The sequence below is a fragment of the Triticum urartu genome, chromosome 5 (genome assembly GCF_003073215.2).
Source record: "Triticum urartu cultivar G1812 chromosome 5, Tu2.1, whole genome shotgun sequence".
NCBI classification, from domain to species: Eukaryota; Viridiplantae; Streptophyta; class Magnoliopsida; order Poales; family Poaceae; genus Triticum; species Triticum urartu.
Window position 1 is genome coordinate 32844262 of NC_053026.1, and position 24235 is coordinate 32868496.

The 24235-nt window shown below is 50.4% G+C and overlaps 1 protein-coding gene and 2 long non-coding RNA genes across 3 annotated transcripts; all 3 read right to left on the reverse strand.

Moving 5' to 3' along the window:
- Positions 1 to 7335: 7335 nt before the first annotated feature.
- Positions 7336 to 7960, reverse strand: LOC125555524. Its single transcript, XR_007304749.1, has 4 exons — positions 7813 to 7960; positions 7600 to 7725; positions 7417 to 7504; positions 7336 to 7355 (listed from the first exon to the last, which is right to left on the reverse strand). It is a non-coding gene; the product is annotated as an uncharacterized LOC125555524 (long non-coding RNA).
- A 31-nt stretch (positions 7961 to 7991) lies between these two features.
- On the reverse strand, positions 7992 to 8690 carry LOC125506692. Its single transcript, XM_048671446.1, has 4 exons — positions 8685 to 8690; positions 8428 to 8601; positions 8045 to 8346; positions 7992 to 8001 (listed from the first exon to the last, which is right to left on the reverse strand). Exons 1-4 carry the CDS (start codon positions 8688 to 8690, stop codon positions 7992 to 7994), a joined length of 492 nt encoding a protein of 163 aa, XP_048527403.1.
- Positions 8691 to 9729: 1039 nt separating this feature from the next.
- LOC125555525 lies at positions 9730 to 12354 on the reverse strand. Its single transcript, XR_007304750.1, has 3 exons — positions 12125 to 12354; positions 11604 to 11703; positions 9730 to 9801 (listed from the first exon to the last, which is right to left on the reverse strand). It is a non-coding gene; the product is annotated as an uncharacterized LOC125555525 (long non-coding RNA).
- Between the last annotated feature and the right edge of the window lie 11881 nt (positions 12355 to 24235).

Genomic DNA, 24235 nt, shown 5'->3' on the forward strand with positions numbered 1-24235 from the left:
TCGATCCGATGAAGCTGTGTGTAGGAGATACTAGGAGTGATCACAGCATCGAGAACCGCCTCCCGACCGTGCTCCTTGGGCCCCATCCTCACCACCGCCATGTCGTCCAGAGGCGCCGCAATGGGGTCAGGTGTGTCAGGATGTAACTCCAGATACGCTTCGGAGTAGGCCTTCTTCCTCTCTGCGGTATTCTTGCCGTAGTACTTGGGCTCGCCAGGCTTGGGGTCCTTCCGCGTATGGGCGATCTCCCACGCCTGCATGTGTGAGAGCGGCCGCTTCAGTTTCTCCTCCCGCACCACCAAACAGAGGTTAGTCATACATAAGAAAGTGATGGTAAATAGAAGAAGAAGAATGTTTAATGGGGTTAGTCATACATTAACTGCCTTGTGGAGATAGTGGTTTCGGTTTCCCTGAGCATGTACTCCCTCCGTCCCTCGGTTAGCCTTATTTTTGGTTCTCATTGCCGCCCAGGCTCCAGCCTCATCACACCAAAGATCCACCAGTGCCGCCCAGGACTCGTCTTTTCCATAACACCAATTTGGACACACCTACATAATAAAAGCATAATGGCATGTAGGAGTGTCCAAATTGGTGTTATGGAAGCATAAAGCATAAAGCATAATGTACCACAAGGTAATGAAAGCATAATATATGAAAGCATAATGAAAAATCTTTTATACTTACCGCCAAGAACTCGGGCCTCTCCAAGGTAATGCCCATCCTCCGCGCTTCTTCCTTGGTCATCTTGACACCAAGATAGTTGTGGTAGTATGTGGAGATGGCCACATAGCGCACCTCGTACTGCATCTGGCGGGCCTTCTTCTTGCATTGGCGCAGCACAATCTGGCCCGTAACTATCTATATAACTATCTATCTAACTAGGTATCTAACTATCTAAATATCTATCTAAATACCTATCTAACTAGCTACAAAATTACTAAAAACACTAAAAATACATAAAATTTTCACCTTCGAGAGGGTCGGCCGGAGTTGGGGCGGGGAGGCGTGGAGTCGGGGCGGGGAGGCCGGCCGGGGGGTCGGGGCGGGCGGCCGGCGCGGCGGGGCGGGGGAGGCCGGGGGTCGGGGCGGGGCGGCCGGGGGGCGGGGGGGCGGGGGGGTCTGGGCCGGAGGCGGGGCGGGCGGGGCGGGGCGGGGCGGGGCGGGGCGCCGGAGTCGAGGCAGGGCGGCCGGCCCGGGGTCGGGGCAGGGTGGCTCGGGGTCGGGGCGGGGAGGCGCGGGCGGCGGCGGGCTCGGGGTGGGGCGGCGCGGGTCGGAGCGGGGAGGCGCCGGCGGGGGTGTGCTCGGGGCGGCGCTGCGCGGGCGGTGGCGTGCTCAGGACGGGCAGCGGAGGAGGTGGGTGGCAGCGGTTAGGGTCGGGGTCGGGTGCGGTTGAGGGAGAAAATGAGTGGAGGAGGTCGGGTGCGGTCGGGTGCGGTGTGGATAAAGTTGTCCCTATGCCGACGGCATGGCCGTCGGCATAGGTCTGGGCCCAGATGTCAGCAGCCGGGGGAGTTGATAACGTGCACATATGCCGACGGCCCGGCCGTCGGCATAGATGGGAGGCCTATGCCGACGGCTAGGCCGTCGGCATATATGCAAACCACAATTTTTTTTAAAATAGTCCCACCTCGCCGAGGGGAGAGCAATTTGACCTGTTTAAATAGTTCACTAATCCATACGTTACAAGCTCCGGTATTCATTAGACTTATATGAAGAAAACGGACAATTACTCTGAAACTTTCAGTGCCCGGGCACTAAAGGTTTCAGAGTGATAGTACGTTTTCAATGATGAATACCGGAGTTTTTAATCAATTCAATTATTACATTTTTAGATTTTTAGTTTACTGTCTGTGTGGGACCCAGTACTCGGTGCGACGACCGTGACACCGGGACCCTGGGAGGTTAGGCGCTACGGGGGCCGTAGGGGGTAGCAATGCCACTGGAGCATCGCACCGGGACCTCATACATGCCGTATAGTGTGCTGGCATGTCCGAAGAGGCGGCACGCGTCTTCGGGGTGTGCCCCCTCACACGGATGGCGCCGCCGCCGGCACCTGGAGGGGGGAAACGGACGCGTCGGGTCTACACGGAGGGGATCTTACTGTGGGTTTGGCCCGGATGTTGCTCTAAAGTGTTCGTATGGGCTGACCTGACACGACCGGCTGGATAGTTCCACTAGTCAAAACCCGTCCGTGCAAAGTCAAAGGGCTAGATCCCGTGGTCAAACGCTACAGGGTTAGGCGGGACGGGGGCCTTGGGGGGGGGGTAGCAATGCCACCCGAGCATCGCACCGGGCCCTTATACATGCGGGGTGGTGTGCTGGCATGTCCGAAGAGGCAGCACGGGTCCGTTTCCCCCCTCCAGGTGCCGGCGGCGGCGCTGTCCGTGTGAGGGGGCACACCCCGGAGACACGTGCCGCCTCTTCGGACATGCCAGCACACCACCCCGCATGTATGAGGGCCCGATGCGACGCTCGGGTGGCATTGCTACCCCCCCAGGGCCCCCGTCCCGCCTAACCCTGTAGCGTTTGACCACGGGATCTAGCCCTTTGACTTTGCACGGACGGGTTTTGACCAGTGGAACTATCCACCCGGTCGTGTTAGGTCAACCCATACGAACACTTTAGAGCAACATCCGGGCCAAACCCACAGTAAGATCCCCTCCGTGTAGACCCGACGCGTCCGTTTCCCCCTTCAGGTGCCGGCGGCTGCGCCGTCCGTGTGCGGGGGCACACCCCGGAGACGCGTGCCGCCTCTTCGGACGAGCCAGCACACCACCCCGCATGTATGAGGGACCGGTGCGACGCTCGGGTGGCATTGCTACCCCCCCACGGCACCGTCGCGCCTAACCCTGTAGCGTTTGACCACGGGATCTAGCCCTTTGACTTTGCACGGACGGGTTTTGACCAGTGGAACTATCCACCCGGTCGTGTTAGGTCAGCCCATACGAACACTTTAGAGCAACATCCGGGCCAAACCCACAGTAAGATCCCCTCCGTGTAGACCCGACGCGTCCGTTTCCCCCTTCAGGTGCCGGCGGCTGCGCCGTCCGTGTGCGGGGGCACACCCCGGAGACGCGTGCCGCCTCTTCGGACATGCCAGCACACCACTGAAAGTGCAACTATCCCTAGGTGGTTTTGGTAATTCATAACAACATATAGCTCATTGAGCTAATGCTATTCCAAGATGATTATTTCAGGAAAGCTCAATGATTGGCATGGCATGGATATGAAAGTGGAACCCTCAAAATGCTAAGGACAAAGGATTGGCTCAAGCTCAAAAGCTCAAGACTCTTCATTTTATATTTTAGTGATCCAAGATCACATTGAGTCTTTAGGAAAAGCCAATACTATTAAGGAGGGATGAGGTGTTGCTTAATGAGCCTCTTCCTTCATGTGCTTAATGATATGCTCCAAAATCCTCAACTACTTTCCCATATCCACATATGACCTAAACCCTAAGCCAAACTCGGTCCTACCGATTCTTCCTATCCGGCGCCACCGAGTTTCACTTGTCATTAGCCACTGCCAAACCCTAGCAATTCGGTCCTACCGATAAGGATCTCGGTCTCACCGAGATGGGGTTGCAAACTCTCTGTTTCCCTTTCGTAACTTTTCGGTCTTACCGAAAGAGCGAATCGGTCCCACCGAGATTGCAATGTAAACTCAGTGTTTCCCCTTTGTAACTTTTCGGTCTCACCGAAAGAGCAAATCGGTCCCACCGAGTTTGCCTGACCAACTCTCTGGTTAGCTAATTACCAAATTCGGTCTCACCGAGTTTGTGTAATCGGTCTCACCGAGATTACGTTATGCCCAAACCCTAACCGAATCGGTCCTACCGAGTTGCATGTCAGTCCCACCGAAATTCCTAACGGTCACTAGGTTTACTATTTCGGTCAGACCGAGTTTTCTGATTCGGTCCCACCGAGATTGGTAAATTGTATGTAACGGTTGGATTTTGTGTGGAGGCTATATATACCCCTCCACCTCTTTCTCATTCGATGAGAGAGCCATCAGAACACACACACCATTTCAACTCATATGTTCTGAGAGAGAACCACCTACTCATGTGTTGAGACCAAGACATTCCATTCCTACCATATGAATCTTGATCTCTAGCCTTCCCAAGTTGCTTCCCACTCAAATCTTCTTTCCACCAAATCCAAATCCTATGAGAGAGAGTTGAGTGTTGGGGAGACTATCATTTGAAGCACAAGAGCAAGGAGTTCATTACCTACACACCATTTGTTACTTCTTGGAGAGTGGTGTCTCCTAGATTGGCTGGGTGTCACTTGGGAGCCTCCGATAAGATTGTGGAGTTGAACCAAGGAGTTTGTAAGGGCAAGGAGATCGCCTACTTCGTGAAGATCTACCGCTAGTGAGGCAAGTCCTTCGTGGGCGATGGCCATGGTGGGATAGACAAGGTTGCTTCTTCGTGGACCCGTTGTGGGTGGTTGCTTCTTCGTGGACCCTTCGTGGGTGGAGCCCTGTGTGGACTCGCGCAACCGTTGCCCTTGGGTGGAGCCCTGTGTGGACTCGCGCAACCATTACCCTTCGTGGGTTGAAGTCTCCATCAACGTGGATGTAGGATAGCACCACCTATCCGAACCACGGGAAAAACATCCATGTCTCCAATAGCGTTTGAATTCTCCAAACCCTTCCCTTTACATTCTTGCAAGTTGCATGCTTTACTTTCCGCTGCCAATATACTATTTGCATGCTTGCTTGAATTGTGTCATGATTGCTTGACTTGTCCTAAAATAGCTAAAATCTACCAAGAACTAAAATTGGGAAAAGGTTAAGTTTTTATTTGGTCAAGTAGTCTAATCACCCCCCTCTAGACATACTTTCGATCCTACAACCACCCCGCATGTATGAGGGCCCGGTGCGACGTTCGGGTGGCATTGCTACCCCCCCCCACGGCCCCCGTCCCGCCTAACCCTGTAGCGTTTGACCACGGGATCTAGCCCTTTGACTTTGCACGGACGGGTTTTGACCAGTGGAACTATCCACCCGGTCGTGTTAGGTCAGTCCATACGAACACTTTAGAGCAACATCCGGGCCAAACCCACAGTAAGATCCCCTCCGTGTAGACCCGACGCGTCCATTTCCCCCCTTCAGGTGCCGGCGGCGGCGCCGTCCGTGAGCGGGGGCACAACCCGGAGACGCGTGCTGCCTCTAATTTGGACATGGCACCACACCACCCCGCATGTATGAGGGCCCGGTGCGACGCTCCAGTGGTATTGTTATCCCCCAGGGCCCCCGTCCCGCCTCTTCAGACATGGCACCACACCGCCCCGCATGTATGAGGGCCCGGTTAGACAGGAGGGTGTACCTGGGGGGTAGCAATGCCGCTAGGTGTTGCTTTGGGCCCTCCTACGGTTGTGAAAGCGTGGTGGCTAGCGCAGGCACCCGGCACGCAGCTCCGGGGTGTGCCCCCCATCTCCGGCGTCGCTGTGGGGCACGGCGCGGCGGCAGCAACGTCCGTGAGGGGGGCAATCGATATACCATCTGGGTATGTTTTTTTTTTGTGTTAGACAAGGCACATTTATGTTGTGAAAAAAACAAGGAAAAGTAAATAAAAATAAGTAAAAAAATAAAAATAAATAAAAAAATACAGATATGCCGACGGCAAGGCCGTCGGCATACCTGCGCACATGGCCACGGTTCGATGACGTGCCTAAGGGCGCGGATCGGTGATGTGGCAACATCCATGGGCCAGACCTATGCCGACGGCCAGGCCGTCGGCATAGATTTGCCACCCCACGGACAGGCGAGCGACGCGGATCGATGACGTGGCGGGCTACGCGGATCGATGACGTGGCGTCTATGCCGACGGCCGCCGTTAGCCCGTCGGCGTAGATTGACGCCGTCAAAAGGCCGTCTCCGTCCGGGTAGCCGGGCCCACGAGCTAGGCCGACGGCCTTCTCTATGCTGACGGCCACCGTAGGCATATTTCTATCGACGCCGACGGGTGAGCTTTGCCGACGGGGGCCGTCGGTATAGATTGATATACGCTGACGACTTTTCTATGCCGACGGCCTGGGCTGGGCCTTCGGGATAGGCCAATCTATGCCGATGGGGCCCGTCGGCATAGGTTCGGCCGTCGGCATCGCCAGTTATTCTGGTAGTGACGCCGCCTACCGGGAGACGCCACTGCTGGACAAGGATAGCCAGGCAGCCGTGTGCGTGCAAGGTCGGTTCGCGGCACTGCCTCGTCCAGCGCAAGCCGCTCATCCGCGTCGCCGTGTTCGCTCAAGCTGTTGCGTCCCGTGGAGAGCAGGCACATGCACGCGGGCGCCACTGGCGATGTTGATGAAAAGCAGAGGTAGTTGCCGCTTGATTCAGTGCAAGAAAAATTGAAGTCATGGTACCTTCTTCTCCCCTTTGCATGATCGGTTGATTCAGTGCAAGAAAAATTTAAGTCATGGTACCTTCTTCTCCCCTTTGCATGATCGGTTGATGCATTCTCGATTGAAGCTTTCTCTTCTTTCACTACCGGACTCGCGGGCTATGCCTACGACCCAGGGCCGTCGGCATAGGTCCTTTGCCGTCGGCATAGCCCCGTCGACGTAGATCACGTCAGCGTAGATGTGTCAGACCGTCGGCGTAGTATAGCCGTCGGCATAGGTGCATATGCCGACGGCCGTGGGATAGCCGTCGGCATAGTTTAGCCGTCGGCGTTGTTTTCCGTTTGACGGCAACGGACGGCGCCGTCAACAGCGCTGGCGATTCAGGGGACGACACGTGCGCAGGTATGCCGACGGCTTGGCCGTCGGCATAGATGGAAATCTATGCCGACGACCTAGCCGTCGGCATACCTGCGCCACGTGTCGTCCCCCGGCTTCTCCTGGCGGCAGGGCTATGCCTACGGTTAATCTATGCCGATGGCTTTGCCGTAGGCATATGTCTGCCACGTGGCAGCTCCTGGTTTCTCCTGGCAGCAGGGCTATGCCTACGGCAAAGCCGTCGGCATAGTTTGCCACGTGGCAAGCCCTGGTAACTCCTGGGCGTATATATGCCGACGGCTTTGCCGTAGGCATAGTTTTTTTCCCCTGTTTTCTCTTTTCCAATTCATTTGACAGCATTTCAAAACAGAACAATATGAAATTATGCAGAAATATGACAATTCATCATGTGAACATACTCAAGTTCATCTAAACATACTCAAGTTCACCATCATCATCTAAACATACTCAAGTTCATCACATCATCTAAAGATCATCACCGATGGAAGTTCATGAACATAAAAGTAGTGCAAGACATGAAACATGATAAAAGTAGGAATATGAAAGGCATGGCACGATGGCCACATGCACGGAATCATGAAGCAAGAGCACCCCCGCCAAAAGCACCACCTCCGCCATAACCACCACACCTCGCCAAAAGCACCACCTCCGCCAAAACCACCACCACCACCTCCGCCAAAACCGTCATTGCGACCACCACCACTCTGCCAGATCGGAGTGACTGGGGTCGACGGAGCAGGAGTCGAGCCACCGGTCCCCTACATGTTTCAGAAAAGATTCTAACGGTAAATATGATATGATAGTGTTTCATGAACGAGAACTAGTTTGCTAGTAGTTAGGCAAATGTACTAACCGAACCATCACTGCCTAGTGCCACCCATTCATCGAACGTGGGCACGTGTGGGGGTTCTCCCACAGGTGGTGGTGGGGGTCCCATTTGTGGTGGATCCGTGCGGTTAGTCCAAGACGCCAACATAGCCTGAATGTTAGTTAAACAAGCAAACTAGAAGATCAGAAGGAATGAAAGTGCAAAAATTTAGGTTGGTTTTAAGAGGGCAAAACTAACCGTCATCATCTGACGGTTGTAATCATCGTTTGCCTTCACTCGTTTCAAGTACTCCCGCACCTCGAGATTCCTATGCTCGACAAACTCCTTATATGCCTACATAATTTAGGTTGTTTCTAAGTGAGCAATGCTGAAAATAAACTGAGAATGCAAGATAGAAAAAGATAAAGAGGAAGTACTTACAGTATGCTGGCGGGCTAAGGGAGTCTGTGAACGCCCCGTACTCTCTAACTGGCTCGTGTTGCTAGCCCGAAGCCGTGTGTACGAGATCGAAGGAGTGATCAAGCCATCGAAACACGGATACCGGCCATTCTTCTTCCCCTGGATGGCCACCACCGCCGTGTCGTCGATCTGAGACTGGGCGACCTCAGCAACAGGAACATCCGGATGCAACTCCTGATAGTGATGAATGTAAGACCCCAGGTGCTCCTCGGTCTTGCCGTAGTACTGGCTCTCGCCCTCCTTGCGATGACTCCGCTCGCGGGCCAGCTTCCATGACTCCATGTCTGAGAGCGGCCTCTTCAACTTGTCCTCCTACAACGTCAAATAGAAGTCAGCCATACATAAGAACATGACGTAAAGAAGAACAAAAATGCATCATGCACATAGATATACCTTCATGGCCTTGAAGCCCCAGTGGTTCCAGTTTCCTTGGCCGTGTGTCCCGTCGTCTCCACGTTTAGCCCGGGCCTTGATGCTCTTGGCAGAAAACTCTGCATCGGCGCCGAGCCACCTATCCACCAAACTCGCCCATCCGTCATGCCTTCCATAGCACCAACGAGGAACAACCTATGCAAATTTTGGAAGCATGACATGTGAGCATGAAACATATAGTTGACTGCTTGAAACAATGAAAAGTTAGTAATAGTTACCATCATGAACTGCTCCTTGCTCAAGGTAAGTCATAGCTTCTGCACTTGAGTTTTGGGCATCTTTTGGTGCAGGTAGTAGTGGTAGTACTGCGAGACGGCAACCCAGCGCACCTCGTACTGCAACTGACGAGCTTTCTTCTTCGCAGCCGCAAGCAAGACCACGTCGGCTCTGGCCTTGTGCTCGTCAAGAACTCTATAGAGTTGCTGCAATCATGTAAAAACCAGAAGCAAACAAGGCATGAGTTGAGTGATTCAATGATAAACTATGAACGAAACTGAAGACAAGTGATTCAGAAGAGAACTTACCCAAAATTTGGTGATCACGGCCTTAGCGGTCGTCCCGTACTCCGCGTTGCTGCAAGCCTCGTAGTGGGCCCAGCTCGTGGCCAAAACCCGTTGCTGCGGGTCCCTGTCTGGCCGCGGGCAGAATAGGCCAGGCCAAAACTCCTTCAACAGGACAGTGATAAGGCCGTTTGGTTTACGGCCCTTTCCGTGAAGGATCCAGTTTCTGCAAAAGAATCAAATGATTGCCATGTGTACAATAAGAAAATGTTGTCATGTGTTGAAAATATGATTGAGAGGCACTTACTCTGTCCCCACAGGTTCAATGAGCCACTTGTGCTCCTCGATAGAAGGTGGTGTAGGTAGTCCGGCATTACCACGCAGCCACCCCTGCGAAGAACCCGGTGGCAAGTCACCCCACAACGCGGGATCAACCTCCCCTCCACCCTCCTCGGCCTCCTCCTCACCCTCCTCCTCGGCCTCCTCCTCCTCGGCCTCCTCCTCCTCACCCTCCTCCTCGCCATCAGGAACATACTCCTCCTCCTCAGACTCAGAAGGTGCCTCTGTATAGGAGGGCATCGAAGAAGACCCTCCTATTTCAGACACGGCCCGGAGTTTTTTGCCCTGGTTGCCTCTCCCCCCACCTCCTCCTCCTCTAGGGGCTCTCCCCCCACCGCCTCCTCCTCTAGGGTCTCCTCCCCGACCCCTCCACCTCCCTGTGAGGTGTCATCCTCGCGTAGTCGGGAGGGAACCTTGTGGGCTTGTCCACTCCGAGTAAGTCCTTTAAATTTACTGAGGAAACTAGCGCCGCTGGACTTGCCCATGATTATTAAACCTGCATTGAGAAGAGAATAAACAATTAGTAAGGATATCAATTAAACAAGCATACAGGACAAACATTAATACCAGAAGAGCACATTAAGCATACTATTGTAATGATCATTAAAAGAACTTACATTTTCTAGAACCCATATGAATCATCACTATTGTAATCTATTTGTGGACCGGTCTCATCATCACTATCACGCATATCTTCTTCGTTGTCTGACGGAGGTGGAGGCTCTTCCTCATCGTTAGCGTCTTCATTTAACTTTTCAAGCATAATTATGTCTCTTTGATTCACAACTGCCTCACCATCAATCCGTGCGTCGTCGTCGTTTGGGTCCAGGTCAACATAACCCAAGTCATCATCCTCGTTGTTTCGGACCACGTCATCATGTTCCTCTTGATAGAACACTCCCTCGTATGTCATGGGGTTTATGTTGTAGTAATCATCATCGTTCGGGTCCGGTAGCTTACCATGCGGCGACACCTTGAACACAACTTCCCAACCCTTTAGGTACTCTTTCTGGCATGGGTAAGGCAGATAATATACTTGTGTGGCCTGGGTAGCGGCGATAAAGAGATCAGCTCCGGCATAGACGGTTGATGGTTTAACTTCAACTAAACCAACAGAAGGCATATGTCTCAGACCCTTTTTGGGGTCGAACCATCGGCATTTGAACACAGTGAGACTGTTAGCCCATACATGGTTTTCGGCAGTTCATGGCCCTCAGGCAGGCTGTTAGCCCATACTCCCAGAAATGCTTCGAAGCAACCTCGGCTACAGCCGTACTCAGCCTTGACTGCCATCAGTTGCGAGATGGCATCCAAAACAGACAGCTTGGCACCCTCATAGAGAGGTTTCTTTGACGAGGCCAACATTTCCAGGAAGGCCTTTGCGGTTTCCTCTGGCTCCTCCGGTTCATTCGCTGAATGTGACGGAGGTGTCGGCTGTGCAGCAAAGACATCATCTAGCATGTCTCTAACCCCATCGTCCTCATAACAAGCGACGCGTTGTCGTATCACATCCTCTCTACCACGGTCCCGCTGGGCAAAGTTTATCGGCATATTAAAGTTGGGCATAAATCCATGCGTGCGAAGGTGCTTAGTCATCTCACTCTTATCTCTGCGGATACGCCTCTTACATCTGGCACACGGGCATTCTGGCACTATCCTCATTGGACTACGAAATATCTCTTGCAAAAACACATCAGTTTTCTCGACCCACTCTGTTGTTACTTGATTCCGACGGAAAAACCCACTATACATCCACTGATTATCTGCCATCTCTGCTTTATTGGAAGCCACACAACAAAATTAAGGATTCATTTAAATTACTCACATCAATATTTTATTTTTTACAAGGTTGACGAGAAACGACATTTAATCCACCTACATCTCTAATAGGTAAAGATGGGTCCTAATCCCACCCGAGAATGTGTAGATTGAGTACGTTGTCCATGCTCTACCCCATTCCGAGACAAAATTTGAGCAGCACCTCCCCGCTGTTCTCCAAATACACGTCTCGGCAAAATGCCGAGAGAATGTGCATCCGGAGAACAACAGGGAGGCGCCGCCGAAATCCTGTCTCGGAACAGGGTAGAGCATGAACAACGTACCCAATCTACACATCCTCGGGCTGTCCGTGGAAAGCGCTGGACAATCCGAAAGAGCTGCGGTGATAAATATGCAATTGAATGCATATTTATCGATGCAACCCTTCCGGACGGAGACCTAGGTTACGCGACTTGATGTGAAAATTTAATCTAGTGACATGATTAAAAGAACGTATGAGGTGGTGGATTTGTAGCTCACCCTCGGATGTAGATGATGTAGTCGATCAGCGAAGGGACAATCAAAGACCAAGAGCTCCAACGTCAATGATCACTCCACCGGAGGCAACACCAGAAATCCTCTAAATTCCACCAAATGAAAAAAATTAGGTCATCACATCACATATAAAGCATCATCACACATCACATCATATCACAAACTTGTTTTAGCAAGACCAACTTGATGAAGTAACCACTCATCATATCCAAATTTTAACTTTCGTCTCTCTATCTTCACAAAAAAATTACTCTTCCCTCTCATCTCATCTTCACAATACATATATCTATAATATTGAGTATGTATCTAAAAACATAGTAAAACTACACAAATATCCATTCATCTCATCTATCTATCTCACATTGTGCACTTAATTTTTTTCACATTTATACTCTCTTTCATTTCATTCATCTATCTAACATCCATCTATCTAATCATCTATTACTATACATATATATGCATTCATCTACAACATTACTACACAAAAAGGTAAAAAAAAATCTTACCTACGGATGAGGGGGCGACCACCGGAGCAGGGGACGACCACCGGAGCAGGGGGCGGCCGGTCGGGGCAGGGGACGACCACCGGAGCGGCAGGGGGCGGTCGCCGGAGGGGCCGGCCGGTCGGACCAGCAGGGGGCCGGCCAGGCTAGGCCGTGGGCCGGCCGGGGCGGCGTCCACGCAGGGAGGGCCGGGGTCGAGGAGGAAGGGGCGGGGGCGGCTGGATCAAGGGAGAGGCGGGGGCGGCTCGAGCGGGGGCGGCTGGAGCGAGGTGCGGCGGCGGCGGCAGGTCGGGGTGGGGGGTGCGGCGGCGGCGCAGGTCGGGGTCGGGGGGTGCGGCGGCGGCGCAGGGAGGGGGCGGGGGGTGCGGCGGCGGCAGCTCGGGGTGTGGGGGAGTAAGTGAGTGGATGGGGGAGAACGTGACTGGATAAGGTCAACTATGCCGACGGCTAAGCCGTCGGCATAGCTCAGGGCGCCACGTGGCACCTATGCCGACGGCTTAGCCGTAGGCATACTTTTTTTTATTAGCCACGTCACTGATCCGCGTATAAGCTTCCCTATGGCCGCAGCTATGCTTTTATTTTTACTTTTCTTATTTTGTATAAATTTTGTAATGTTTTCTTATTTTTTATAAATATTTTAAGGTTTTCTTATACATATTTTTTACATGCAGAACATTATTTAAAATGTACCATACATTTTCTTTAATGATTTGAAACATTATTCTTAATGACATGATCTTTTTTTATATTGTACAACAATTTTCTAAAATATCACGTATATTTTTTTCTATGGTCTCGTGAAAGGTGATACATAGGAAAGCAACTGACTGAGGGGTACCGTTACCGAGTGCCTGGGCCAAACCCACAGCTAAATCCACTCCGTGTAGACCCGATGCGGTAGTTTCCCCCCTCCAGGTGCCGGCGGCGGCGCCGTTCGTGAGGGGGGCCACGCACCAGAGACGCGTGCGGCCTCTTCGGACATGCCACAACACCACCCCGCATGTATGAGGGCCCGGTACGACGCTCCGGTGGCATTGCTACCCCTCAGGGCCCCCGTCCCGCCTAACCCTGGAGCGGTTGACCACGGGATCTAGCCCTTTGACTTTGCACGGATGGCCTTTGACCAGTGGACCTCTCCACCCGGTTGTGTCGGGTCGGCCCAGAGGGACACCGGGGAGCAACATCTGGGCCAAACCCACAGCTAAATCCACTTCGTGTAGACCCGATGCGGTAGTTTCCCCCCTCTAGGTGCCGGCGGCGGTGCCGTCCGTGAGGGGGGCCACGCACCGGAGACGCGTGCGGCCTCTTCGGACATGCCACAACACCACCCCGCATGTATGAGGGCCCGGTACGACGCTCCGGTGGCATTGCTACCCCTCAGGGCCCCCGTCCCGCCTAACCCTGGAGCGGTTGACCACGGGATCTAGCCCTTTGACTTTGCACGGATGGGCTTTGACCAGTGGACCTCTCCACCCGGTTGTGTCGGGTCGGCCCAGAGGGACACCGGGGAGCAACATCTGGGCCAAACCCACAGCTAAATCCACTCCGTGTAGACCCGATGCGGTAGTTTCCCCCCGCCAGGTGCCGGCGGCGGCGCCGTCCGTGAGGGGGGCCACGCACCGGAGACGCGTGCGGCCTCTTCGGACATGCCACAACACCACCCCGCATGTATGAGGGCCCGGTACGACGCTCCGCTGGCATTGCTATCCCCCAGGGCCCCCGTCCCGCCTAACCCTGGAGCGGTTGACTACGGGATCTAGCCCTTTGACTTTGCACGGATGGGCTTTGACCAGTGAACCTCTCCACCCGGTTGTGTCGGGTCGGCCCAGAGGGACACCGGGGAGCAACATCTGGGCCAAACCCACAGCTAAATCCACTCCGTGTAGACCCGATGCGGTAGTTTCCCCCCGCCAGGTGCCGGCGGCGGCGCCGTCCGTGAGGGGGGCCACGCACCGGAGACGCGTGCGGCCTCTTCGGACATGCCACAACACCACCCCGCATGTATGAGGGCCCGGTACGACGCTCCGGTGGCATTGCTACCCCCCAGGGCCCCCGTCCCGCCTAACCCTGGAGCGGTTGACCACGGGATCTAGCCCTTTGACTTTGCACGGATGGGCTTTGACCAGTGGACCTCTCCACCCGGTTGTGTCGGGTCGGCCCAGAGGGACACCGGGGAGCAACATCTGGGCCAAACCCATAGCTAAATCCACTCCGTGTAGACCCGATGCGGTAGTTTCCCCCCTCCAGGTGCCGGCGGCGGCGCCGTCCGTGAGGGGGGCCACGCACCGGAGACGCGTGCGGCCTCTTCGGACATGCCACAACACCACCCCGCATGTATGAGGGCCCGGTACGACGCTCCGGTGGCATTGCTACCCCCCAGGGCCCCCGTCTCGCCTAACCTTGGAGCGGTTGACCACGGGATCTAGCCCTTTGACTTTGCACGGATGGGCTTTGACCAGTGGACCTCTCCACCCGGTTGTGTCGGGTCGGCCCAGAGGGACACCGGGGAGCAACATCTGGGCCAAACCCACAGCTAAATCCACTCCGTGTAGACCCGATGCGGTAGTTTCCCTCCTCCAGGTGCCGGCGGCGGCGCCGTCCGTGACGGGGCCACACCCCGAAGATGCGTGCCGCCTCTTCGGACATGGCATAACACCATCTGATTGTGGTAGGTCATCCGATATATATGAACACTTGGAGCAAAGTCCCCTTCGTATAGACCCGATGCGGTTGTTCCCCATTCCAGTTGCCGGCTGGCGGCGACACCGTTCGTGAGGGGGGTCACACCGCTCTATACAGAACCGAAAAATAATGTATGTATGCTTATTAACACATACTGTATGTAAGTTAGTTAAATAATAATAATAAAGAAAAAAGTGAAGAAAAAGAAAAAAAACTATATGTATGCTTATTAACACATACTATATGTATGCTTATTAGCACAATCTATATGTATGCTTATTAACACATACTGTATGCTTAATAATAATAATAATATTATATGGGAAAAAGAAAAAAAGAAAAAAAAACTATGCCGACGAGCTGCGGCCAGGGCAGATGGACAGCGCCGCGGATCGATGACGTGTCAGCTATGCCGACGGCTGCCGTCGGCATATGTCCTGGTCGGTGCGCTCTGGATCGGTGACGTGTCACCCGTATCTATGCCGACGGCCACCCGTCACGGCCGTCGGCATAGATTTGACGTCGTTAGCCGGCCGTGATGAGTGTTGTCGGCGGGCCCGCATCTATGCCGACAGCCTATATATGCCGACGGCAGCTGTAGGCGTAGTCTTGGATAAGCCGACGGCTGCTATGTGCCGACGGCTGCTGTCGGCGTAGACGGGGATAGCCCGACGGCCATTGTACGCCGACGGCCAGGACCTAGCTGTCGGCATAGCTCGGGTTAGGCCGACGGTGGCCGTCGGCATACATTTGGCTGTCGGCTTAGAGCCCTGTTCCGGTAGTGTTTGATCCAGGAATTTCATTTCGTTGATGCTTCAGCAATCCTTTCATCTCACCATGCTCACATGCTCGGATGAAGCAATTCTCGTAAGTGCAAGGACGTTTAGGAAAAAACAATCAATAACTGAATCTTTTGATTAATCACAAGCAGAGAAGATCAAATAAGCAATCTATTGACAAATTCTCTTCTCTATGCAGAACGGCGGTGGCTGGTTGACTCGTCACATGTCACAACGATTAGTGCCAATTAGCCTGATCGTGCAGTGATGCCAGCTGGATCACGCCGCCATGCCTCCCTCTCTCCCTTCTCTTCTTTTCCCCTACCTCTCTCTCTCCTCTGAACTGCTCCCCTCTGCAGGTGCCGCCATGGCCGCGTCTTGTAGCTCGCCGCCGTGGGCTGCGCGCCCCTTCGATGACGGCCTTCGTCGCCCACGTCCAGGTCCTCTCAATCCTAATTTGATACGCCACGAGTGGGAGCGGAAGCTGCAATGTCAAGATCCGCAAGCAGGACATGAACCACCTTGCCATGAATTTCCTCGTCACATTAGGATTCATCGCCGCCGCCAATAGGTTCTGTATCAATTCCGGCACCCAACGTACTGTATGCCCACACGTTTAAATCATGCCGCTCTTACTCCTGCAATATTCCAAGAATAGTACTTGAGATTTAGGCAGCAGTGGCCATGGTAATTAATTTTTATTTAGTTGGTTCAGTTACTATCATTGGAAGTGCCAGACATATCTCACCGTCAAGAGTAGCGCTGCAGGGTCATTCACCTGGTTGGCCTCTTATTAACTGGTGTTGTTGTGTCCATGTGGAAGGAGAGCCCGTTTCTCCGGGACGCCGGCGCTGACATGCTCACCGTAGGCGCCGTCATGGCGGTGCTCGACTTCAGGGAGGAGGTCGGCAACCACCACTTCTTGGACCAAGTAAAGCTTTGCTCGCCATTGTAATAATCTCGTTTCTTGTTTTTTCTCTTTCTGATATGATTGATGATTGATTCCATTTGCACAAAAGGATTCTCGAGGAAATAGCACAAGCTAATTCAAAATCATCTCTTAGTTGATCAAGCATGTAATCATAAAGTGAAGGTAGAGAAATTTGGAATAGTAACCTCGTGGTTTTGTTACCCACGTATTGGAGATCCCATGCAAACTATTGTGATTTGTGAGAAGTTTCAGAAATTTGCAATTTGTGAGGGGGGACTAAGTTCTTTCTCATGCAGTTACATTGTTGTCCTGTGCTACATTCTCCTTTGATCCTGTAAGCAAAAGGCAATATATATACTGTTGGACCTTGAAGCTCCAAGACATCTTATGTTTTGTATGTACTTCCCTGGTTATTTAGCAAATGCCAAAAAAGTGTGTTGTTTCTTTCATGAGTACATCGTTTGGTTGGGAGTTTTTCCTACTTGTTATAAATATTAGGAACTTAAGCACATAACGACGTATCGATCCTGTAAGCAAACATCCTATATGGTGTGCTCTAACATTTCCTCGATATAGTTTTTTTAACAAAATAACGGTGCCCAAGTGACTTCTAATAGAGAGCATGTGCTCGTGTAATAGTACACTCATAATTCATTGTGATCAAATGTACACAGAGTTTGCAGAAGCTATGGAAGAAATGGTAACTTTCTTACTTGGGAAAACTGCATTAGATAATGATGATGATGACAGTGCTAAATTGTCTGAATCTATAAGCACATTATGTGGAAGCTTGCATGCTAGGATTTATTCCTAGAAGTTCTTGCACAAAGGACATTTCCTGATTTAAAGCCAACTCTGTTATGTTTTGATGGTAATGCTCCTTTTTACAAAATTACCAGATCCTTCATGAAAAGAACTATTGATGTGACTTTTTCTATACATGTCGTGATGCTAAGGCTCAGTTTGAACTACAAAAATGTCAGTTTTATTTCTACCTTACTAAAATTGAACTGAAATAGTATCAGAAGTTGACATGCTTCCATGTACTGTAATTTTCTTATACTCTGACCCGTATTATCGTGTTTTTTCAGCGTAAAAATGTCATAAATACAGTCACAAACCCATCAGATCTATGCTATGGATGCCGTGGTGATTGCTGGAAGGGAGGATTCCTGGGATGATGAGAAGGTATGCAGATTCATACTATTCCAAGTTCAGACTGAAATCTAAACTAATGAATGTAGAGTTGTAGACACAATATTTTTGTTGATGCTGGTCATCAAGTAATTCACGAAGTTGGGATGGGGGAGAACATTATGGGGAGTATTGGATTAGCCGAAAACGCAGAGTTCGTAATTTAGTTTTTAGATTGGAATGTGCTATGCATTACTAAAAGAGTTTTTTTTTTTTGGAGATGAATCTAAATGGTCTGACGGTCTAAGTGCTCGTCGGCATGACGAGGTGACTACGGATCCACCGGAACATGCGAGTGGCAATGCTCCAGGACAAGCAGGTCAAACTATTGTCCAAATAATTTTTTGTACGATTGGAAGTGCAAGCATTTCTCCAGAGTCAATTGCAAGAAACCACCACATTTGCGGCTAGGTTTGTGGAAAACCACCAAGTCGCTAATCCATTGCAAAAAACACCGCAAAATCACTTAAGTCGCTGCAAAAAACACTCATCGGGTGATTTGGCTTGTTTAATCACTTTCCTATAAGTGGGACCAGATTGTAAGGAATTGACTTAGCAAAAAAAATAACACAAACACCCCTAGATCTAAAAGAAAAAAGCAACCAGGCCCTCCCCTCCTCCCACGTGTGGACGAGTTGTGCGTTGGCGGCAGCGCGGTCACGGCTGGCCTCTGCCGCCGACCATCGTCCTGTCGCCGCTCCTCCCATCGTCATGGTCGAAGGAGGCGCGGTGCTCGTCGATGACTTGCTGCGCCGCCGATGAGTCGCCGCCCTTCTGGGAAGCCGCACTGCTCGCCGTTTGGCGCTGCCGATGTCCAGCACGTCGAGCACTAGCGGCTTCGGTGAAGAGGCGTTGGAGGCGAACCTCGTCCGCGCGGACGGCCGCAGAGCGGAGGAGGATGCTCCAAGAGAGCCGTTGGGGAGGTGCGTGTGGAGGGGACCTCGAGCCAGTTGGGGAAAATGGCGGCGCGCAGGAAGGGCGTAAGCAGCGGCCCCGTCGCGCGTAGCTCGAGTGCTGGTGGCGGCGTGCATCACTGCGTCAAAAAACCAGCGCGGCAGCGCAAGAAGCGGGGCGGCGGCGTGCAGTGCGGCAGCGCAAGCAGCGGCGTGCATCACTGGAGCGGGCAGAGGCGAGCCGCGGCGACACGACACGAACCGCAAGGACGAGGCGTGGCCCACCCGCCCGGCCAGCTCCGCCGCTGACTGCCGCATCAGCCGCTTGACTCTACCCATGCCCTCTGCTCCCCGACGACGAGTCCCATGCCGCGTGTTGCTGTTGTGCTTGGGCAGCCCAAATCGGGAGCAGGGGTTGATTGCATTTTCTTGTTTTGTTTCAGGGGTGTGCATGTTAATTTTTTGCCATGTCAGATCCTTACAATGAGGCCCCACTTGTCAGAAAGCGATCAAACGGACAAAATCACCCGATCAGTGTTTTTTGCAATAAGATTAGAGAAATTACGGTGTCTTTTGCAACGGATTAGCGACTTGGTGGTTTTTCGCAAACCTAGCCGCAAATGTGGTAGTTTCTTGCAACGGATTAGATGGTTTGGTCCTGGTGTTCATGCAACCGGCGATGGCATACCTTCACAGAATGGAGTACGGCGTAGGTTCAAGGGTTGTATCGGGCCGCATGGGAAGAACCTGAAGTTGCAAGTGGATACAGTCAAGAACATAGTTAAAGGTGATATGGGAGATAAGTTCCCTAGGCAAGCTGGATTGAAGCTTGATGAGCGGAACCCAAGGGATGTGCTTAGTTTCTACCACAAAATAAATTGTACTAGAGTCAGATATTTGTTGGCAACGGCTTATTGGGTTTGTTCAAATCAATGTTACTTACACTAGCAGGAAGTGGTTCAAGCATACTTATCCAAATCTTATAATCCTGAGGGAGAAGACTTTGTGAAGGAGTTCAGGCTAAATGGCCAGTTAACAAGAATAGGGTGGATCTGCGTGTGGTGGATGATCGTTTACAAGGAATGTTGAATGTATGGTTCCTGGAGATGTTTCGGTGGCGCCACATATTCGACCTGCGATTTGTGGTAAGTTCCGAAATGTACAGTAAAAATCGGTCTTTGAGATACAGATAAATTGGTTTTGCACATAAAAAATATGCACAGTGAAACAAAAGCAGCAGGCATATGCAATCTATTTGCTGATCTGCATCACTAGCTCAAACAGATGCATACAGTATTATGTGCTGATCTTCTTAGATGGTGGATATATCAATTTTTAAACAAGAAATGGTCATAATGAAGTCCTTTTAGGCCACCGTAGTATTTAATCTCGCAATGGAGTAGTATTTAAGATTGCGAGATTAAATTTCTAACATGCATGGGCAGGGTGGGGTGGGGCGACGCGTGTGGCGGTGCGCGGGGTGGAGGATAGGTTGGCGTTGGAGGGGGTCACAAGAGTCGGAGGAGGGGACAAAGTGGGGAGCACAATATGGTGCATGTAATATTCAGCTGGTGCAAACACGCGTCAAAACGACCGATGTTTGGTCGCTGCCATGTCATTATTATTATTTTTATAAAGTGGGTATATATTCGAAGGATTTTAGGCATATTGTTTAATGAGTAGGGCGTTTTGGATCTCGGCAAACAAATTTATAAAGTGCTAGCTCACATTGCGGCATTTACATTGGTAAATCAAAGGTTAGCTTTTCTATAGTTTTATAAACGATGAATATTTATGCAGACACGTAGCAACTTACTTAGACAAAGTGTGGCCTTGAATTAATGGGTGATAATGCTCTCATGTCTGCCCTCTATCTTCTTATATTCTCAGTGCAATATCATGTAGGGCATGTACATTTGAATACATTTTTTAGAGGTGCATGAATTGCCGATGGTAGAACTCTTTTATTTGCCCTTCGGATTTGCACCCCTACTACCTGGTTTGAAGGATCATCTTAAATATATATTTTCAATGTATGCCTTTGATTTTCGAAATGATCTTTACATTGTTTTCTTGCATAAGCTTTGATTTTAAAAACTTTCAATGTTATACGAGAGACAAAGAGCAACAAGTCACATTAGATATTGTGTAGTAGAAACATTCGTTATCTGCTGATGCGTGCATATGTGCTTGCTACCACTGCTGTGTCTGGAAGAGAAAGGAAACCAGAAGGGACATCACTATAGAAACATGTGCGTATTTGCTGCCGCTGTTGGTGTATGTGTATGTGCTTGCCACCGCTACTGTGTCTGGAAGAGAAAAAGAAGCATGTATGGTGGGAGGTCTAATTTGCACTGACCCATCTAATGTGTATGTCGTGTACTGTTTGACTTCAGTTCAGTAATGCCACCGCACCTCTCCTAATGTGTTGGTGGTGGTGCTGCTACTGCAGCGACAACCAATGCGTAAAATAGAGGCTGCAACTTTGGTACTTCAAAGAGGAAAGGAAAACATGACTGTTTCACGGTGAGTTAAGTAGTGGCTTAACTGAACCTGCAATCTTACAATAGCATTGATTGTCTAATGACCAAGCTGTTGTTTGTTAATTTTGATTTTGATTGTACTTCTGAAAAACATAGATGTACTAATATCATTATAGCAAATATTGTGGTACATTTCTTACAAAGGTCGAGCAGAGCTCCTAAATGTCTTGAAATTTAGTTGCTCATGAAACAGAGTTATTATTGTCTTAGAAATAGTGAAGTCACTGCCGTTGCCGTGAGAGTGGAGCAGCATCACTATAAGATGTGGCGGATTGGTGGGTCCCGGGTCAAAAAGTGCCCAAGACTCGCACTTTGTCGCTGTAGCCCGCACTTGCGCAACCAAGTTTTCTGGAGGCCGAGCAACATGCCATAGCCACGGACAAAACGGAGGAAGGGAAGGGTGTGGAGGAGAGGGGAATTTACCACTTCGCGCAACGGCAACGTTGCGTGAGGGACATTCATCTTCCACCTGAGCCGCATATGCAACTAATTGTTCAATAAACATTCTTGCAAGAGCAAGAGGCTCGCCACTGTTGGTCGTTAGTACTGTTGCTTATAATTTCTTCACTTCAACTTATAAGGCAACAAAGTAATGCTTGATGCACGACTTGATACCTTCAAGGATAAGCTGTCTGGAAAGCTTCTACCCGATCAACCAGGTATTTGCCATAATACTACCTGATCATTAGACTCACTTTTACTTTTATTCTCTTAACTTTTTACATGATTATTTTACATTGACCCAGGGATTCCATAGTGTATTCTCTCCAATGAAGTCGATATAGCCATATACCATTCTTCAGAGAATGGAATAGGTGAGTAGAACAAAACTATAGGTGCAAAGAGCAAGCATGATATATGGCGATGTACTGAATACATTTCATGCAGTTAAGTAAAAGAACAAATGTATCAGAGAAGTTCTTTACTACTTATCTTGCATGTACAGAACGATTATTGTTATACCTCGCTGATCAATGATAAAAGATGTTGAACATTGCAATATGGTATTTTCATCCTCCCTTTTATTAGGTTATAATATCTTCCATGTAATTTTGAAGATTACAAGATGGTAATTTTTTTAAGCCCGTAGCAACGCACGGGCACTTTACTAGTACCCCTTAGCACTTCACCACTGGTATATATACTAGTTATTTATTTGCCAAATATAATGCGGGCGTATAATTAGCCTGGATTACCTGTGGCCGTCTGATCTCATCGAGATACAGTGTGGAGTGTTGGCGAACTTGATTTAGTGTTCCACCATTTGGTTTCGACACCTCAACTTGCAGTGGTCATTTTGTTTCTATCATGTGCTAATATGTAAATTGCACGATCCTCTGATGATTTCATCTGCTAGCTGTTTCTTTGTGTGATTCAGTTTGGTATGCTCACCACTGTGTACATGCATGATTGATCAACTTCATAATATACGCTGGTTTTAGCCTGTATAATCTTGCTCTCATGCGTGCATGCATTTGTTTTTCAACCAGGTAAGAAAGTGCAGAGAAACATGTTCAGATTACATGCAAGCATGTACACACCAGCCCTGCTAGTATGCATTTTGGCTGCACAAAGACCGAAGTTGCTTCTGTTTATTATTTACAAGTGCTAATTCTGCTATACTAAGGGGCTGCTTGGTTCTCAGCCTAAGGTTGCCACGCCTAACCTTAGTCATGCCACAATACCTTAAACATGTGTTTGGTTTATTGCCACACTTTTCTAGTTATATGGCCCACAAGTCATAGGCTTATTTTTTTTTTTTCCAAATCTTACGACACTTGTTGTGGCTAATTTGTTAGCCACATTTTTTTGGCAGCCACACTTTGCCTAAGGTTAGTTATGGCAAAGTTAGTCATGAACCATACTTGTCCTAATACTCCCTCCTTCCACCACCTCTCGGGCGGTCGTGTCGCCTGCCATAGGATGACCCACCATTGCCATGGGGCTGGCGCTTCCGGCCTCCCACTCCTCCTCCGGACATGTACAAAGGCACCGTCTGTAACACAAGCCATGTAAGAGAAAAAGTGACGTGAGGGATAGAGAAAGGGAGAAACGCTAGAGCCTGTCTGTAGAAATATCGACGGTCTGCCCCCGTATATATCGCTGCTTATAGACGACTTCTTTCCCGATGTACGAGTCCATCTCACGTCGTGGCTGATTACACCGCAAGTTCGTGGGCCATATATTTACAAGTGGTTTGAGTGTGTGTACGGCCAGCCTAACCACATGCCCTGTTGTACGTTTTATTTTCGGTGGTGTCTATAGATGATGTGCACACATGTTATAGATAGCAGGCCTCTGTACTGATGTACATGCCCTGAGAAGTAGTTGACTCAGATGCCACTTATAGCCAGTAATGACGATGAAGATGGCGAGTCAGGAGAGAGATTTTTGTGCTGCGAACTTGCGAAAACCGACCGTGGCTTGCGCCCAGGAGATACCGTACAGGAGCCGTGCCATCCCACGTCAGGCGATCGGATTACAGGTAACTAACAAGCTGAAAAATAGCTGGTAAAATAACAGGCTTAACTTATAATATATAATCTCAGAAATCAGAAAATAACTTGATATATATATATATATATTATTACTTCTTTGGGACAAATATATACTATTACTAAATGTTGTACTATTAGTGCATTACATGTGGGTTGTGGCATTTTTTTTAACATCAGTACAAACACAAGCGCTCATATACACACGCATACACTCACCCCTATGAACGCATACACGCACACCCTACCCCTATGAGCACTCCCGAAAGACTGAGCCGGCATATCATCTTGAGATTTATGAAGTCACCGTAGGCGCCTCGTCTTCGACGGGAACGTCTCCTCCCACTGAATGCGCATCGCCCGAAATCCTGAAATAAATCCAGGAATAAATGCGAGCACCAGGATTTGAACCTTAGTGGCCTGGAGATACCACAGTCCCTCTAACCATCCAACCACAGGTGGAGTTTGCTCGTTAGGGTTTCCCTCTCGTTAGGGTTTCGTGTTTCTCTTGGGGCGATCTGGTCGCCGCCGTTAAGTCTTGTCCCTTCCCTGCCACCGGTTCCTGTCTTGTCTCCCTGCTAGGAGTGACCAAGGGGC

Excerpts from the sequence above, each read along its gene's own strand:
- LOC125506692 (XM_048671446.1), bottom strand. Across the intron at positions 8,347-8,427 it reads GGGGCTTCAAGGCCATGAAG|GAGGACAAGTTGAAGAGGCC; the intron begins GTATATCTATGT and ends TTGACGTTGTAG.